Source organism: Marmota monax, unplaced genomic scaffold (assembly GCF_021218885.2).
Source record: "Marmota monax isolate L192 unplaced genomic scaffold, Marmota_monax_Labrador192_F-V1.1 WCK01_AAM20220418_F8-fsc00070, whole genome shotgun sequence".
Classification (NCBI taxonomy): domain Eukaryota; kingdom Metazoa; phylum Chordata; class Mammalia; order Rodentia; family Sciuridae; genus Marmota; species Marmota monax.
In genome coordinates, this window is record NW_026692116.1 from 2608317 (window position 1) to 2627623 (window position 19307).

The 19307-nt window shown below is 31.7% G+C and overlaps 1 protein-coding gene across 1 annotated transcript in view; it reads left to right on the forward strand.

Annotated features, from left to right (window-relative positions):
- The window catches only part of Brdt (bromodomain testis associated), a 48573-nt gene that overhangs the window by 11887 nt on the left and 17379 nt on the right, over positions 1 to 19307 (forward strand). The window contains exons 4-13 of the mRNA XM_046462487.1: positions 152 to 324; positions 888 to 1241; positions 3755 to 3883; positions 4450 to 4638; positions 5623 to 5795; positions 5978 to 6267; positions 6357 to 6470; positions 6772 to 6924; positions 15789 to 15850; positions 18092 to 18263. Of these exons, the coding sequence (XP_046318443.1) occupies positions 152 to 324; positions 888 to 1241; positions 3755 to 3883; positions 4450 to 4638; positions 5623 to 5795; positions 5978 to 6267; positions 6357 to 6470; positions 6772 to 6924; positions 15789 to 15850; positions 18092 to 18263 (1809 nt within the window). The remainder of the gene's footprint in view (positions 1 to 151; positions 325 to 887; positions 1242 to 3754; positions 3884 to 4449; positions 4639 to 5622; positions 5796 to 5977; positions 6268 to 6356; positions 6471 to 6771; positions 6925 to 15788; positions 15851 to 18091; positions 18264 to 19307) is intronic.

Sequence of the window (19307 nt, forward strand, 5' to 3'; positions counted from 1 at the left end):
CAGCAACAGTATGTGTGGGAAGATTTCAAAGAATGGAAGCATATTTTTCTATTTTGCTAAAAAGCTGACCTACATTAAAATGGAATACTAACAAAAATAAATAGTGTTTTGTTCTAACTCAGATATTTAACTTTGGTTCATACTTCATTAGGCACTCAACAGAACCTTTTAGTTTCTTCTGTAAAAGAAAAAGCATCCCCCAAAGCAACAGAAAATGTATTTAAGCAGCAAGAGATTCCTTCTGTGTTTCCTGAGATATCTGTTTCTCCCTTAAGCATGGCACAAGGAGCTCCACTCAACTCAAGCTCACAACCTGTGGTCCAAGTATGTCATTTTTAAATTATTGGTTCCTGAAATATTTCAATATACTTGGATGTTGTAATATTTATACTTTTTAAAAGTTGCTATGATAATTGTCTTCAGCATATAGCAATCCCAAGTAATACTGTTCCTGCCTCTTTGAACATTGTATGAACAGACACCTAGAATGCTAACCAAATGTTGAACATTTCTTAGGTAGAATTTGAACTGTTTTGGTATCTTGATAGCATTAATATAAAGAGTTGTCCATTTATATAGTTATTTTTTTAAAATTGTATGCCCTAGTTGATTTAAAGTATTCAGAAAACTTTTGATATAGCCATGACTGATTTATTTATCTTAAGGGATTATAAAAGGCAATTCTTTGGGATGTAGGAAGAAAATATTTTAATATTCTATTTATTTAGTCTATAAAAGAAAAATTAACCTTTATTAATACTTAATACATGGATTGTTTTATAAATTATATAAAAACTTGGCATCAGTAATTGGTCCCCCTTATTTTTAAAAACCTGATGACTATGTGCTTAAGTATAGCTTCTTCTTGTTGAATTGTTTGATTTTAGGTTACAAGAGGTGTGAAGAGAAAAGCAGATACAACAACTCCTACAACTTCTGTAGTTAAAGCAAGTAATGAATCTTCTCCAACACTTACTGAAAAAAAATCAATGCGAATGCCACCAATAAACGAAAATGTGCTGAAGAATGATTTGCCAGATTCTCAACAACAATATAAGGCTGTAAGAAGTGTTACAGTAACTGAACAATTAAAGCACTGTAGTGAAATTCTTAAAGAATTGCTTGCAAAGAAACATTTATCATATGCGTGGCCCTTTTATAATCCTGTTGATGCTAATGCTTTGGGACTTCATAACTACTATGACATTGTCAAAAATCCAATGGATCTTGGAACTATTAAGGTAAATATTGCCTTAATAAAAGGAACTTCATTTCTTGATTATAAAAGCTGAGCGTGGTGGGGTGCACTTGTAATCCTAGGTACGCAGGAAGCTGAGGTAGCAGGAAGGATCACTTGAGCCCAGGAGTTTAAACAAAGACAACAACAAAAAAAGTAATATTGCAAGAAATTTGCAATGAAGAAGATGAAGAAAATTAAAACACCAATCACATCACCTGAAGTGAATCATTGGAACATTTTAAAATGTATCTTTTCTCATGTTAATACATCCATTGTTCTTTTGCACTACTGGGGATTGAACCCAGGGGTGCTCTACTGCTTAACTACATCTCCAGCCCCGTTTATTTTTTATTTTGAGACAGGGTCTGGCTGAGTTGCCCAGGCTGGTTTTGAACATGTAATCCTCCTGCCTGACCCTTTTGAGCATGGAGATTACAGGCGTGCACAACTGTACCTAGCATATTCATTGTTCTTCATCACAATATTTGGGTTACGGTGAATAATATAATCCATACCCATTGTACTGCCTGTCCTTTATTATTGTCTACATGTTTGATTCTTCTTTTTAACACAGTTTTGATTTATTTTTTTAATCAGCAACATAAAGTTTATTAACATTACCAAATTTTGGGCTCACCCTCTTTCCTTGCATCCTACTTTTTCCTCTTTGGGTTTGTTCTCTTTGTTGAAATGTAATATTAGTGTTTTTTTCATGAGAGTTTTTAGGTGGTAAACTCTTACTAGTTTATATCTTAAACTATATTTTACCCTTATACTTGAATGATTCTTTAGTTCACTATAGAATTCTAAAATGACAGTTATTTCCCTCAGCAATTAGAAGACATATTCCAACATCTCTTGCTGATTTCTGCTGTCAGTTTGCTTGGTAATCCTTCCATAAGTCGTGTGTCTTTCCTCATCTAGCTGCATATTTTATTTTATTCATCTTAACTGGAAGTTAGCACTTTCAGTATGAATATTTGTATCTTAAGTTCTGAAAATGTTTAGCCATTTTCTCTTTAAAATAGTGCTTTCTTTCTTTTCCCTATATACTAACTCAGAGATCATGAAACATCTGAAATAGGTAAACCTGAACCAGATCTTAAAAATAGATAGAACTTAGTAATTTATAGGATGTTTCAAGCATGGGAAACAAGTTTGTACAATCATGAAGTAAGAAAACACATTAGACTGGGCAAACTTGAAACATAGAGAATATGAAAGAGACCTGGGGGAAAATTAGACTGGGAGGAAATCTGATTCATAAATACAAAAGAACATTATAAAGAAGACAAAAACTGCTGTTAAAATAACTAATAAAAATTTAAAAAAATAAGAATAATGTCCTTCTATTTGATATTTATAGTGTTTTTCCCTAGCAGCAATTTATAGATTGCTTACAGGACTCTAAAATGAAGGTGACTTTGATTTAGTTTTCTGAAGTCACTCTCAATTGACAGTGATCTGATTGGTAGTAAGTTATGTCTCTTGTAAATTTTACCTTCATTTTTTTTAAACTTGTATGTTTGTGTGTGGTATTGGGGATCAAACCTTGCATGTGCTAGGCAGGCATTCTCCCATCAAACAATATCCCCACAAGGTCTTGCTAAAGTTGCTCAGGTTGGCCTCAAACTATCCCCCGGCCTCAGCCTCCTGAGTAGATGGGATTATAATAGGCCATGCCACCACGCCCAGCCGTTTTATTTTTTTCAAATTACAAATGCTGTCTAGCATAATGTATTTGTATATTGCCTTTTGAATTTGTTTGTGACTTGTCCACTAATATATATATTTTGCTTAAAAGTCTGTTAGATTTTCTTGCTAATTTTTCTTTTTTGTAATGGATGCCTATTTAGATACTCTATGTCCCACTCTTAGAACACCTTATGTGTAGCCATCAAAATTGTAACCCATACTCTTATTACTCTTTTGTTTTTATTACCTTTCCATTCTCAGGAGGATTTTGATTTAAATCTTTCATTTAAATGTTCAAGATCAGCTTAAGATTATCTTTTTGTTTGTTTGTTTTCTTATTATCAAATTACCTATTGTGATTTTATGAAAATGCTGTGGTTTTCTGCCTTTGTGATTTTATTTCTGTCCTTTTCTTTGTATGGATCACACTCCCTTATTATTTCTTTTTTTTAATATTTATTTTTTAGTTGTAGTTAGGCACAATGTCTTTATTTTGTTTATTTATTTTTATGTGGTATGGAGGATCGAACCCAGGCCTCAGACATGCTAGGCATGCGCTCTACCACTGAGCCACAACTCCAGCCCCCTTTATTATTTCTACTATAAAAATTCATTGGATTATTTTTCAAAGTCTAAGAAATATGAAATGTCAAATTTTAACATTTGTCAAATATGGATATTGAGTTATTGGTTTTGTTATTTTCTATGTTCTCCTGTACAACTGAATTATTTCATATATAAACACTTAAAATAGGCACTCAAACAGTGATTGAATTGAACTATATTGTCTGTGAAACTTGTAACTTTTCCTTAATTTAGAGGAAAATGGACAATCAAGAATATAAGGATGCATATGAATTTGCTGCAGATGTTAGATTAATGTTCATGAATTGCTACAAATACAATCCTCCAGATCATGAAGTAGTAGCAATGGCTAGAATGCTTCAGGTGAGTTTTTACTTGTTCTCTGAAAGCAATTTTCCTCCTAATATAGTTTAAAAATTTTAGAATTATAATGCAGGAATTAAAGAATAATACAACCCTAAATATCACAAAATAATTTATAAATAATACTTTTTAAACTGTTTGGGTTTGTCTTTTGACTTATGTTGTTCAGTAGCAAGTCTTTTAATGAAGCTGCCCACCATGCAGAAAAAGTTGGGGAAATATTCATGAAGTAGGTTTAGTAGATATCTGAGATAGGTTGATTAGGATACCCATCCCACTGAAGGGGAAATTCAAGGACTTCTGAGTCTTAGCCATTAGAAGAGAATGACACATCAACTGTAGAACTTTTCAAAGAAGGTTCCCTATAAAACTTGAGAAGTCTATGCATGGAAAATGGAGAAAATTTGCTGAGATTACCAGGCAATGAAGCATGGGTTTGTCTTCTGGTATATCTTAAAGAATTCTTATCAAAATATGATACTGAAATATACTATTTGTTAAATGGTATTATTGCTGCATTAAATCAGAAATGCAGAAAACCTTCACAGTCTGCTTTTTCAATACAGGATGTTTTTGAAATGCATTTTGCCAAAATCCCCGATGAGCCTGTTGAGAGTATGCCTGTTTGTTATCTCACAAATGATACTACAAAATCCCTTGGTAGAGAAAGCACTAGTGAAGCGTCCTCTGAAGATAAGTCTTCTGATGATTCTGAAGATGAGAGAGTTCAGCGTCTTGCAAAGCTTCAGGAGCAGGTAGTTGGTTATATTGAGACAAGTTCTAATATTCTATGAACTAATATTCTATAAAATCCTTCTTGTATATATATTTTTTCATACTGGGAATTGAACCCAGGAGTACTCTTTATCACTAAGCTACATCTCCAACCCCTTATTTGATTTTGAGATAGCCTCAGAATTGAAATCTTCCTGCCTCAGCTTCCCAACTTGGTAGGGTTACAGTAATGCACCACCACACCTCGTTTCTTGTATAGATTTTTGTTTATGGTGGTAGAGTTAGAACTCGGAGCCTCTTACCTGTGAGGTAAGTGAGCCACATTACCAGGTTCCTCCTCTTTGATTTAAAGATATTATATTTAGATCACTTAGCAATTGTGGCTTTATGTACTTATTGGCACATTTGTTGTGTTTAATAGTCTTTCATTTATCTATATATTCATAAAACTTTTTTCATAGTTCCATTATTTATATTCTCTATTCTCAATCACAATGAGTTGTTGATTCTCACTGAAATGATTTATGACATAATCTGAGAGACTTTGTGGATAAGATCTTAACATTGTTCCTTTTTTGATAAAAGGTTAACCTGTTCTGATATCAAACCTGAAAAGTTAATTATTAAAATTAAAGACCACCCAGAAAGTAATTCTTGGTCTGTTTTATTTATTTATTTATTTATATTTTTTTTACAGTCCTGGAATCAAACCCAGGGCTTTGGACATGCTAGACAAATGCTCCTCTTCTGAGCTATATGCCCAGTCCTCTTGGTCTATTTTTAGAGGAGTGTTTATCGGATAGTGTCTGAAGTTTAATGTAGTTTAATGTAAGTTTAATGTAGTCTACAGTGAATTTCTGAAGTGAAATAAAAACCTGAAAGGAATGTAATATGATATGAATTTCACAAGGGATACTCTCTTTGGAGTACTTCAAATTTTTATCTAGTCATTTAATTATTTAGAGCCATGAATGTTTAAAGATCTTTTTGTTCCCCTTTATCAGCTTAAAGCTGTTCATGAACAGCTACAGGTTCTGTCTCAAGTACCTTTCCGTAAACTAAAGAAAAAGAATGAGAAATCTAAAAGGGGGAAAAAAAGAGAAAAGGTTAATACCAGAGATGAAAATCCAAGGAAAAACTTTAAGCAAGTGAAACCAAAGGATAAGTCCAAGAGCAAGTAAGTAACTTTTATGATGACTTATTAAAACAAGAATAACACTATCTAAAATAAATTTGGGTGGGGGTATAGCTCAGTGTTAGAGTATGTGCTTAGCCATGTGCAAGGCCTTGGGTTCAATCCCCAGCACCATAATAAAATAGTAAAAAAATTAATGAAATAAATTGTACTTTTTGTTTCAGCCAACCAAAGAAGAGGAAACAACAGGTCTTTGTTCTGAAGTCTGAAGATGAAGATAATGCTAAGCCTATGAACTATGATGAGAAAAGACAGCTAAGTTTGGATATAAACAAACTCCCTGGAGATAAACTTGGGAGAGTAGTTCATATAATACAATCAAGAGAACCCTCACTAAGAAATTCCAATCCTGATGAGATAGAGATTGACTTTGAAACACTGAAAGCATCAACACTAAGAGAATTGGAAAAATATGTTGTGGCATGTTTAAGAAAAAGACCACTAAAACCTCATGGTATGTATTTCTATCTATTAATAAAAATTTAGTATGGAATTGTGTTGATCTTTGGTTTTACTAACTCTTTTTACTCCTAAATCACGTAGCTAAGAAAATAATGAAGTCCAAAGAAGAACTTCATTCACAGAAAAAACAAGAGTTGGAAAAGCGGTTACTGGATGTCAACAATCAGTTAAATTCTAGAAAACGGCAAACAAAACGTAAGTAGCAATTTTTTGGTTTTTGGTACTGGGTATTGAACCCAGAGAAGTTTTACCGCTGAGCCACATCCCCAATCATTTTTATTTCTTATATTTAATTTTGAGACAGGGTCTCACTAAGTTGCTTAGAGTCTTACTAATTTACTGAGGCTGGCCTCAAACTTGTGATTCTCCTGCCTCAGCTTCCCCAATTGGGATTACTAGCATGCACCATAACCACCACATCTAGTATAGGTGGTAGTTTTTAAATGTTCTTGTCATTTAATTCATTTGGCATTTTAATGTGATTCTCTGTTTTCAGTTGAGAAAACACAACCATTGAAAGCAGTTGGAGGTGGGTCCCGCCTGAGTGAGAGCAGCAGCAGCAGCAGCAGCAGCAGCAGCAGCAGCTCATCAGAGTCTGAAAGCAGCAGCAGTGATTCAAGCTCTTCAGACAGCAGTGATTCTAAACCAGGTTAGCTGCCTCCTTAAGTGTACCTCTGTTGGTGGGAACCTTATTTTATTGTAATATTGAGACGTATATTTTAAAGAAGGATTTGTTACTTACCCAGAACTTATGATTTGGATGCCACACTAATTATTTAATTGCATGTAGACAGCCTTACTATTTTCTTAAAAGAGATAACTGTGTAAAAAGAAATTTCATATACGTATGTGCCTTGTAGGTTTACAATGTTGAAAATAAGTTACTCATGGTGGAATAGTACCTTAATAAATAATACCAGATCTTAAACCAGAAAATATTAGCTAATAAAACACTGATTTTCACTTTTTACAAAATGAAATTTTGAGGGCATCTTTCAATTTATTCTCCATGATATATCAAATCACTCTAATGTTGCAAGGTATGTCCTATTGTAATACTATGTTCTGAATTGAATAGTCATTTTGATTTAAGAAGTCAGTCATCCCAGAAACTGCAAAGCAGATTATTTTTTCACTTTCTTGGTTTCTTCACTATAGAATATTGTCTTCCATCTATAGAAAAATATATTTTAAATCCAGATTCACAGTTATGCTAAAGTACCATATTACATTTTATAGTTTATCTGTTGTGTCAAGCTTAGGTCATTCACATTTTCTTTGTGTTTTTTCATTAATAGTCATACAGTTGACAGGTATTCACTGCCCCAAGGATGCTGACTTGGCAGTGGTTGACCATTATTGACCAAAAGGCAAAATCATAATATAGGATGTTTTTGTGCCTAAATTTTGCTTATTTTAAATGAGATATTTCTTGTTAATGAAATTCAGTTCTCTTTTAAAAATCCCACATAGACTATTGTGACATCAGAAATTCTTGCCATTTGTAAGAATATCCCTCTTTTTTCTTTCTGATAGTTAGGGTCTGCTGGCTTAACAGTACATTTTATTTTACTTTTGGTTCTGTTTAGTTTGCATTTATGTGGTGTTGGTTGCTGCATTTTGTTTTTACATTTCTAAAGTATATAGTGGCAAACAATTTTGTAAGAATAAACAATTTTTTTCTTTTGTTGGTATTTGTCATACTAGAAAATTTTTAGATTAATTTAGGGCTCTGATTATACAGTATTTCCTTATATTTGACTTTTAAACATAAAGCAATACTGGAAAAAATCTAAATTGCATTTAGTATTTTAAATTGTAATTAGCAATTGTAATGTCATCTAATAAAGCATTTGTGGCCTAATAAGTTAGAGCACTTTGTCTTTTATTTGTAAGCTATAAACTTTATTATAACAATTAGTTTGTGTATCATTTGACTATTGCTAATAAATGCCTTGAATACTAGAGGAAAAATACAACATAAAGAGCTTTTCAATAAAATACTTTTTAGTTGTAGTTGGACACAATACCTTTATTTATTTTTATGTGGTGCTGAGGATCGAACTCAGGTCCTTGTGCTAGACAAGCGCTCTACTGCTGAGCCACAACCCAAGCCCTAAAATACCTTAATTTTAATTTCAATTATCAGTTTGATAGAATATTCTAGTATGTTGCTTGAAGGAAAGAATGTATTTATTTATTTATTGCCAACTATATATTCTTAAAATGATTGGATATCTATCATGTTTTTCTAACTTCTAGCAGAATAACTAATTTTAGAATTCTAACCTTTTTTTTGGTACCGGGAATTGAACTCTGGGGCACTTGACCACTGAGCCACATCCCCAGCCTTATTTTGCATTTTATTTGGAGACAGGGTCTCACTGAGTTGCTTAGGGCCTTGCTGTTGTTGAGGCTGGCTTTGAACTCCAGATCCTCCTGCTTTAGCTTCCTGAGCAGCTGGGATTACAAGGGTGTGCCACTGTGTCCAGCGGAATTCTAATCTTAAAATACTGCTGACTTCTTATTTTATGATTGATATTCTTGATTAATGTCATCGTCCTCAATTAAAAGTGTTTTTAAAAATTCACTATTAAAATAAAGTCAGAGTAGCATTAGTTTTCTTTTTCTTTTCCTGACAACACTGGCTGTTGTACCCAAGGCCTTTGGCATGCTAAGCCAAGCAAGCACTCTATCACTGAATTGTACCCTCAGTCCCAATTTTTCTGATTTGACCTACATTATGAATAGCACAGCTTGTGACACTAAGGTCAATTTTTCTTCTAACCTGATAATGTAAATTGTCATTTATTTTTGAAATTTTAATTGTCTCTATGTACTTTGCTGAAAAAAACACTATTTATGTTTATTCTAAACTGCAAATGCAAAGTTTAACTTAATAGCAAAATTATATCTTTGCTTGATATTAAGTAATGAAGAAATAGGACATTTTTTCCTAAATATTAATTTCATTTGTACCCATAAAAATACTTTAAGGCTCTTCCTAGTGACTCAGGAGGATCACAAATTCAAAGCCAGCATTAGCAAAAGTGAGGTGATAAGCAATTCACTGAGATCCTGTCTCTAAATAAAATACAAAGTGGGACTGGAGATGTGGCTCAGTGGTCAGGTGCCCCTGTTGAGTTCAATTCCCAGTACCAAAAAAAAAAAAGAAAAAGAAAACTTTAAGGCTCTCAATTTCTAGTATGTAAGCTAAGAGCATTTTTTTTTTACTTCCTTGGGAATAATAATAAAAATTATGAGCAAAATGATTTTAAGTTGTGAAATAAGCAAGTCAGACCATATCAAAACCAATACCTATTATTAAAATAACTAAAGCATCTACTGTTCTTAATCTTGCATATGATGTTTTCAAAGAACAGATCACAAATCCTTTGTCAAAGTTTCAGGGTTGGGGGAAATGGTGCTACTTATTCAGAAAAAAAAATTTGTGAAAATTAGGTAGTTCATCAAAGATTTATATGCTGTATAATCTATTAAAAATTAAATGAGGAGCTGGGGTCTAACTCAGTGGTAAAGTGCTTACTAGTATGTGTGGTAGAGTGTTTGCCCCTACCCCCATCCCCACACACAAATCATTTTGGTTGGATCCACTGCTCTGCAGAAAATTAAATATATTCAAATAATTACTTATTAATTGTTCAAAACTGAAAGTTTTAATTGAATATTCTGATTCCCAGAGCTCTAGTTAATAGGCTTTTAATTATTTATCAGTATAGAAGATATGAATATAATGTAATTTCTTCAAAACTTTGGGGAGGAAACTTTATTGAATGCTCTGTGACATACTCCCTTTTTTAAAATTTCTTTTCTTTCTTTTTAGTTGTTGTTGGATCTGTATTTTATTTATTTATATCCAGTGCTGAGAATTAAACCCAGTGCCTCACACATGCTAGACAAGCACTCTACCACTGAGCTAAAACCCCCGTCTACATACTCCCTTCTGACAGAAGGATATTGACCTTTGTAATATTTTTCTCATCTACTTCTTTTTTGGGACTAAGTCTGGCTTCTTCTTCAGCTTTCAAATTGCTGGAATTATAAGGCCTGTACCACCACACCCAGCTCAAATCTACTTTTTAATGCTTGTCTTTCTGATTTTTATAGCAACTTAGTTTTCTTAACTAAGTCACAAGTCTTTTAGAACTTGACTTGTCACAAAAAAAAAAAAAACTTTAAATTACCTTTTCTAATTCCTTAAGACTATTGAATTATCTTTCTTACAGTTAATGAGTTGGTCTGTTTACTGTATTATTTTGTTTACACGTGGCAAATGTTTTGAGTGTAATATCTTAAAAATATTCTAATATTGTAAGAAGTAGTTTAGGGTACTTTTTCTATATTCCTTAAATGGGTACCTTCTATCATTTTCAAACTTAAATTTATATACTTTTGTAAAATATAAACTTAATTTTTATTTTGTTAAGTATTTATTACAGAGCCTAGCATTGACTTCCAAGTGAAGTTTTATTTACAAATTTAGGAAATTCACTTAATTCTTATTTTATGCCAACAATTTGTTTCTAGATAGAGAATTATTAATAAAATCCTAAAACCTTAAAAAATGAAAATGAGAATCTGTGGACTAAAAGCATCCTTCATTGCAAATTTCATTGTAATTTAGTTTGATCATTTAAATTATCTATATAAATAGATCATTCACATATGCAAATATGTGTAGATAAGAACATTTAGGAAACTGTGTTATAAATATAAAACCTTAAAAATTAGTTTTTATTTTAAAAGAAAAAATTATTTTTCATTAACTGTCAAATATTGTTAAATTTTAGATCACAGATGTAGATAAGACTTGAAAATTAAATTAATTCCCAGTGCATATATCCTGTATTGTTTAGGATTTGCTAGTATGCACATGCACTCTACCAAGAGTTTTTTAATGCTTAACAACCTTAAGTAGTATAATAGAGAAGAATATAACTAGTAGTTTTAATCCTGTGACTAACAAACTTAGGTAGAAAAAAAATCAAATGGAGCTGCTCATCAATAGTAGTGCTTTTGATTGAAACCTTATAAGAAATAACTCTTAAGAACTGTCTGTATATAAGCTCAAATACTTAACTGGTATAAAATAGAATGTGTTTAGACATGTTTAATTTCAATTGTTATACAATTAAACACAAATAAAACTCAATGTAAATTATGATACCACTTCACAATTTTTCTTTACCTGGATAAAATTTCAGGTAAATTTGTCACTTCATCCTTTGGGCTTTGGGCTTTTATTGGCTTTAGTATAATGTTCAGAGAATGAGATTTATTAGTGTTTTTTTTTTTTTAAGATGGACACAGTATCTTTATTTATTTTATTTATTTTTATGTGGTGCTGAAGATCAAACCCAGTGCCTCACATGCACGAGGCAAATGCTCTGTGGCTGAGCCACAACCCCAGCCCCGAGATTTATTAGTTTTTAAAATAACATTTTTTAACCTTAGTTATTGGTAACTTCAAAGTAGAAATAAATTAGTCTTTAGTACTATAAGCTAGGTCTTCTATAGAAGTGACAAGAATATGATTAAGTTTCTCAGCAATTAAAGTGTTTTGGTTCAGAGGGCTAGAAGAATAAAATTGATAGTAGAGTATTTGTGCAATATGTATGAATGTATGAAGGCCTGGGTTGGACACTCTCACACTCTTCTCCCTACCCACCCCCCCCAAAAAAAAAGAATAATTTTTTTTAAAAAAAAAGCCTTCTATATATTGAGGTCCATATTGAGCCTGGGGTCTTAGAATAATAGTCATTTCTGCCCTATGAGTTTTTAAATTTTCTATTCAAACTAAATCTTCTTGAATAAACAGGTTATCAAGATTAGTGCTTCTCAATTTTAGCAACACATTGGAATCATCTATAAAACTTTTTTATATCTTTATTTTCTTTATTTATTTTTATGTGGTGCTGAGGATCAAACCCAAAGCCTCCCATGTACTAGGCGAGTGCTCTACATGTGACCCACAACCCCAGCCCTCATCTATAAAACTTTTTACAAATACTGCATATCTATATATCTATATATATATATATATAGATATATATTAATTGAATGGGAAGTAAAGCCAACTATGCATCCTGGTAAAAATATCTTTGGAGAATCTAAGATGCTGTCATGTTTAAGAACCACTATTTAGGGGGTTTTGGTGGTTTTATTGTTTATTGTTTTTCACTCTCTAATTCTAATTGAAAGGCCATTAGTAAAAGGAGTTGGTAGTTTGTAATTAGTTTTGTTCTTAATATTCAAATAACTACCAAACTCTTCAATGAAAATTGGGGAATGAATTTTTTAGTATAAAACTAATTGCTTGCTCAGTCCCACTGCATTCTTGACACTTTATCACTGAGGTACATCCCTAACCCATTTGTTTGTTTGTTTGTTTAATATATTGTAGTATTGGGGATTGAATCCAGTGGCACTATACCACTGAGCTACATCCTTAGGCTTTTTTATTTTTTATTTTGAGACACGATCTTGCTAAACTGCCCAAGCTGACCTCAAACTTGCCATCCTCCTTCCTCAGTCTCCTGAGTAACTAGGATTCAATTGCTTGCTTTTTATCAATAGAGCATAATTTGATTGATAAGTTTGGGCAAATAATTTAACATCTCTGGATCTGTTTTCTTTCCTATAAAGTAAGGAGGCAGAACCATCACATAATGACTTCCAATCACTTTTATACCCTGTCCTGTGGAAGTATATTTGTTTTTCTAATTTAAAAATCTTTAGTAATTATTTCTGCTATATATAACATTATTCTGTTTGTACATTATGGTATTAAATTTCTATTCAGCTTTTCAGGATTTTTAGTTGTAATTGACTTAATAATATTGAACACCAGTCTCAGTGCTTTGATACGTGATGGGTATTGAATGAGACTTTCAACCAGATCTCCACCATTCCATCTTGTATTTTAATTAGAGTTCTGTTAAAAAATTTAAGGGTATCACCTTAATTTTCTGACATATAGAACTAAAGCTCAGAACTATAAAAATTAATACCCTGAAATCTGAACTTAGCAAAAGGTATCAAAAAACTTCAATTAAAGTATCAAGACCACATAACATATGTAGCATGTCTGATTTATATCTTAATGATTATATGTAGATGAATAATGATGGCCTACAACTCAGTACTCTGCATCTCATTCAAATCTTACCTAACTGCCTTCCAAAAGCACATTAATTAGAACTGCATATATGTTTACTCATGAGTTCCTAGCCTTCAAAATTAAAAGCATACATACATGTTTTCACCATTAAGCTTTAGATCAGACATCAATTAAATTGAGAACAATTACGACAACACACACATTGTCAACTGTGTTATAAATATAAAACCTTAAAAATTAGTTTTTATTTTAAAAGAAAAAATTATTTTTCATTAACTGTCAAATATTGTTAAATTTTAGATCACAGATGTAGATAAGACTTGAAAATTAAATTAATTCCCAATGCATATATCCTGTATTGTTTAGGATTTGCTAGTATGCACATGCACTCTACCAAGAGTTTTTTAATGCTTAACAACCTTAAGTAGTATAATAGAGAAGAATATAACTAGTAGTTTTAATCCTGTGACTAACAAACTTAGGTAGAAAAAAAATCAAATGGAGCTGCTCATCAATAGTAGTGCTTTTGATTGAAACCTTATAAGAAATAACTCTTAAGAACTGTCTGTATATAAGCTCAAATACTTAACTGGTATAAAATAGAATGTGTTTAGACATGTTTAATTTCAATTGTTATACAATTAAACACAAATAAAACTCAATGTAAATTATGATACCACTTCACAATTTTTCTTTACCTGGATAAAATTTCAGGTAAATTTGTCACTTCATCCTTTGGGCTTTGGGCTTTTATTGGCTTTAGTATAATGTTCAGAGAATGAGATTTATTAGTGTTTTTTTTTTTAAGATGGACACAGTATCTTTATTTATTTTATTTATTTTTATGTGGTGCTGAAGATCAAACCCAGTGCCTCACATGCACGAGGCAAATGCTCTGTGGCTGAGTTATACAATGTTTGAATTTCACATCCCCCAAAACTTTAATATAAAATTTTTATTTTAAATTATGGCAAAACAATCATAGAATGTGGTATGTCCTATGTTATTATAGTTAATAGTTTATGTTATAGAATAAAGTAGTTTAGGTACATGTTTGAATAATTAAGATAGATATATAGATGTGCATATATTATATGATCATATTAATGAAGTCTGTTTTTTTGTTCAAAGCGGAAACTAATTTCTCCCTTAAATGTGAAGGCTACCTGGATTTATATCCTCAATCTTTTCAATCTGTCTCCTAATCTTACCCTTCCACCTCACCCCAACTCTTAAGTAATACTTAGTTGAGTGACATTAAGATGGTTCATGTCATTTTAAATACTTGAACTCCTTAAATTAAAGCATGTCATTGAGTGGCATTTAGCAATTTTAACAATGTCCAGCATCAAACATTTTAGGAGAGGAAAGAACAGTAACACATCCAATGGAAACTGATGGCATTTCAGGAGGCAGAAGGTAATTATTAAAATTAGAATGTTTTAAGTTTGAATAATATTTGGTATTGACCAGCCTTGGTACCCTGGAGCCTGAAGCAAATAATGCTCTGATGGTTCATGAAAGCTGGCTTGGAGAGATGGATCAAGGTAGTAACTACCAGTTTGGTGCTTTACCACACTGACTTAGGCTTATGATCGGGGAGGATAGCTCCAGAATCAATTGTAGGATAAGGAAAGTTCAAGAACCTATTCGCACCCTGACAGAGAAAGCTCTTTTCTATCATTTTCTACTGCTAATGTCAACCATACATGTATTTCTAAAGGTAAAGGAAGTTCTATAAAACTCATTTGTTGCTATAGAGTTGAGGCAGCCAAATAGCTTGGAAGTAAAGAGAAAATTAATTAGATGTAATATTCACTGCCTAACAAGCTGAGCAAACCTCACCACGAAAACAAATAATTTCACTTTTAATAAAAGACTATCCTCTCAGATAATAAATTACCCCTTCTCTTATAGTAAATTTTTAACTATTTTAATTAAGCCTCTTATGGCTATGTTTATCACTACTTGGGTAAAGGATGATTTTAGTAAATTGGTACTGCTAGTTTGAAATCTTGTTATCTCTGCTGTTTTAGCTTGTTCCTTTTTTGAACTATCACTGAAGCTCTTTACTGTGAAGTAACACACTGTTCTTTTTTACCTGATCATAATCCAAGTTGGAATTTGTGAGTGGTTGTCTATTCCATTATAGGAAAAGATTTTTTTTTTTCCCAAACAAAAAAGCAGGTATCCCTTTAGAAATTTTGGCTAATTCAAACAGGGCAAAATCCTGTGACTTCAAGAATTTCTTGGTATAAGAGGTTATTAAAGGCATTCTTTTGAATTACCACTTTGTTTCTGATATGGAAAAAATGTAATTTGATAGTTTTAAGCTGATAAATACTGAAAAAATTATCTATGTACATTTGCAGAAATATTTCCTAAGTTTACTGGAGTAAAACAGAATGATTCACCTCCTAAAGAGAATGTAAAGGTAAATTAATTCTTTTATTTATAACTAAGAATTGAAAACAATATATATGCTACAACTCATTGGTATAGTGATAGCTTTCCTTAAAATTGTTTTCTATTTATTTACATGAAAAAAAGTTGTCACTATTTTCAGCTCAACTGTTTCAAAGATTTCTTCCTAAAAACATTTTGACTAGAGGAACTATTTGGCTTAATAGTTCTAATAAGATGTAGCTATTATGTAAGTCAAAACAGATAAGTAGAACAAATAGGAGCTTTAGCTGAGCCTTGAGAATCTGAATACAAAAAAAAAAACTGCCTTGGTAATTCCCAGTGTGCACTCAGTTGTATATGCACAAAATAATGTGTACTTTTTCAACAAAAGCTAGTGGAAAATGATAGGGTTTCTATAGATAAAGTTTATAACCAATGGCTACCAAGTTTAGCACTTCTTTGTGTGATTAGTAATTAACAATCAAAAAATAGAATTTTATTTTCTTAACTAGTAATTCAAGTAGTTATCCTCATAAAATTTGTATCCTGTACTCATCTCAAATACAGCCAGGCATGGTGGCACATGCCTATAGTCACAGCTACTTAGGAGGCTGAAGAATAAGGATCACTTGATCCCATGAGTTCAAGACCAGTCTGGGAAACATAATGAAACCTTGACAAACAGAAAAAGAAAGAAAAGAATTATAGCAAACTTATATAATAACATTTAATTAGGTGAGATAAATAGAACAATAAATAATTCTTGAAAGAATTCTAAATTGTGAAAAGGGAAGCAATCATAGTTAAGAAATTATATAAGAATGTTTAATAATCTATAGTTATGATTTTTTTAAGAAAATGCAAGAATGTATGCTGCCTGAAGGAGGGAAAGCCTTCACAGAAGAGGTAATCCTTAAAATGGGTTTTAAATGATTAGGATATTGATATACAAATCAGGGACTTATTTAAAAAAAAAACAAAACAGAATAGCATGAAGAGAGGCAAATGAGGCACAACAGGTATTTTTAGGGTCATGTGGTAGTTGAGGGCATTTGTAAGGAATTAAAGGGTTTGTAAGAGATAAATGGGGAGGGCTTCAGATACCCAAGTGAAGTGTTGGAATATTTAACTTGGTAGGCAAATAGTTGTTCTTTCTAAAATATGAATTATCTGCCTTGCTATAAGTATTAATGGAATCAAAACATTAGGTCAAACTATGAAGAAACTGTTGAAGCCTTCTTCATACAATCTCTGTTCAAACTTTTTTCATTCTCACTCACTGAGGAATAAAATGCCCATTTATGATTAAAGAGAGTATATATTAATTTATGTTTGTGAGTGAATGTGTATATTTGTAGATTCAGAAAGTGATCATTTGCTGATTTAACCTTGAACATCTGACTTGGGCTTGGGTCTACATTTTTGTTGAGGTACACCTTCTATGGCATTTAGTTTACTCAGGATAATATAGGTGTTATTCATTGACTTGCCTTCTCTACTGATTTGCTCCAATCCCCTTAATAGATGGAGGGGGAAAAATGATTTACCTGTGTGCTGTCTACAACTCAAAGCTTAGTAGAAAATGTTATTAATCTTGGTACTATAACAGCTTGCCACTGAATAGGTGTGAGATTTAAGGTAAATTACTTCTATTATTTTTATGTCCTACTGTAAACCATAATAGAGAAAATAATTATACCTAATTTATGGGATTGTTAACAAGATTTAAAAACTTGGCTTGGTGCCTTACATGTGGTAAGCATTAAATAAATGTTAGCTATTTCATTCAGCAGCTTTTATTTAATAAACAGTTAACTGTTTAGTTAACTGAATCAGAATTTGTTGATAGTCTTGAGTTGACCATGATATAATTTTAGATTTCTTCCCTAATGTCTGTAAGTCAGCAAGGACAAAAGGATAAAGGAAATGATTTGGTCTCTAGAATTGGTATAAAAGATCAATTTTTATTTCAGTGGATCACAGGAACCTTTTGAAAACCTTCTAAAACTATTAAGAAGTACTACTGCTTAATAACATGTGTAAATTTTCTGTATGTACTAGCAACTAAGACTATAAGCTACATGATGGTCAAGTTATTTAATCTTTCTAAACCTCAGTTTCCCCATTAGTATGATAAGGATAATTATACCTATGGGTTTGTGTGACTTAGATAAATTTATTCATTAAAGCATATTCTTGTCTTTTGTTTTTCTGTTCTTTTATTCTTCTTGTATTATTAAAACTCTGAAAGATAACTTTGTCTTTACAGATGCAATCTTCTGTGCAAGATACAAGCTCTGCTAAAACTACTCTTCTTCATCGGATCACAAATATGTGTGCCATACCACCAAATCACCACCAGTCAGCATTTGGTTATCAAGAATTAGAACATTTACAGAGTGTGAAAAACATTTCACCTTTACAAATTTGGCCTCCTTCAGGTAAGAAACTAACAAGTAAATACTGAGAAATTGCCTTCTAAACTTATATATGACAGTGCTAAGGCCATCATAAATTTTATTGCACATCTGAGAAATATTGAAAATCGTATCTGATAAATTCTAGGCTGGAAATAATCACTGTAGCACATTGTTAGAAATCGTCTACTTCATAATAGCAAATAAATAGTCAAAAATGTTCTTATTTTATATTTAAAACTAATTGTATTCAGTAGTCATTATCACAGATTTTAGGAAAGACAGTTTTCAATTTTCAATCTGTAGGTTCTCATATCTTTAAAATTGGTGTTTGAGAACTGCCATGTTTAGCAGGGCTTAGTTAATATTCCTGGTTACCATCATAGAGGAAAGAAAGACTTGAAATTATAAATGCCAGTTTGAATAAGATAACTATGTGAACAAGTATTCTCATTTTATTAAAGTAAAAACATTGTTTCAGAATGTTCACTTAATTATTAAAGTAAAAACATTGTTTAAGAGCAAAATGAATCTGAAACTATAGCTTTTTGCTATTAAACCAAATATTTGTGATTTATTTTGATTCTCTTGAACAAAACATTTTTCTATTTGAGCAAAACAGTATTATTTCTTATATTAAATAAATTAAGATAACTAATTTGCATTTTAAAAATATTTTATTATAGTTTTTTGTATAAAGGCATTAAGATAGGAAAAGAACATAAGTTATCACTATTTGCGGATGATATGATCCTATACCTAGAAGACACAAAAGGGTCTACAAAGAAACTACTAGAGCTAATAAATGAATTCAGCAAAGTAGCAGGATATAAAATCAACATGCATAAATCAAAGGCATTCCTGTATATCAGTGACAAATCTTCTGAACTGGAAATGAGGAAAACCACACCATTCACAATATCCTCAAAAAAAAATAAAATACTTGGGAATCAACCTAACAAAAGAGGTGAAAGATTTATACAATGAAAACTACAGAACCCTAAAGAGAGAAATAGAAGAAGATCTTAGAAGATGGAAAAATATATCCTGTTCATAGATAGGCAGAAC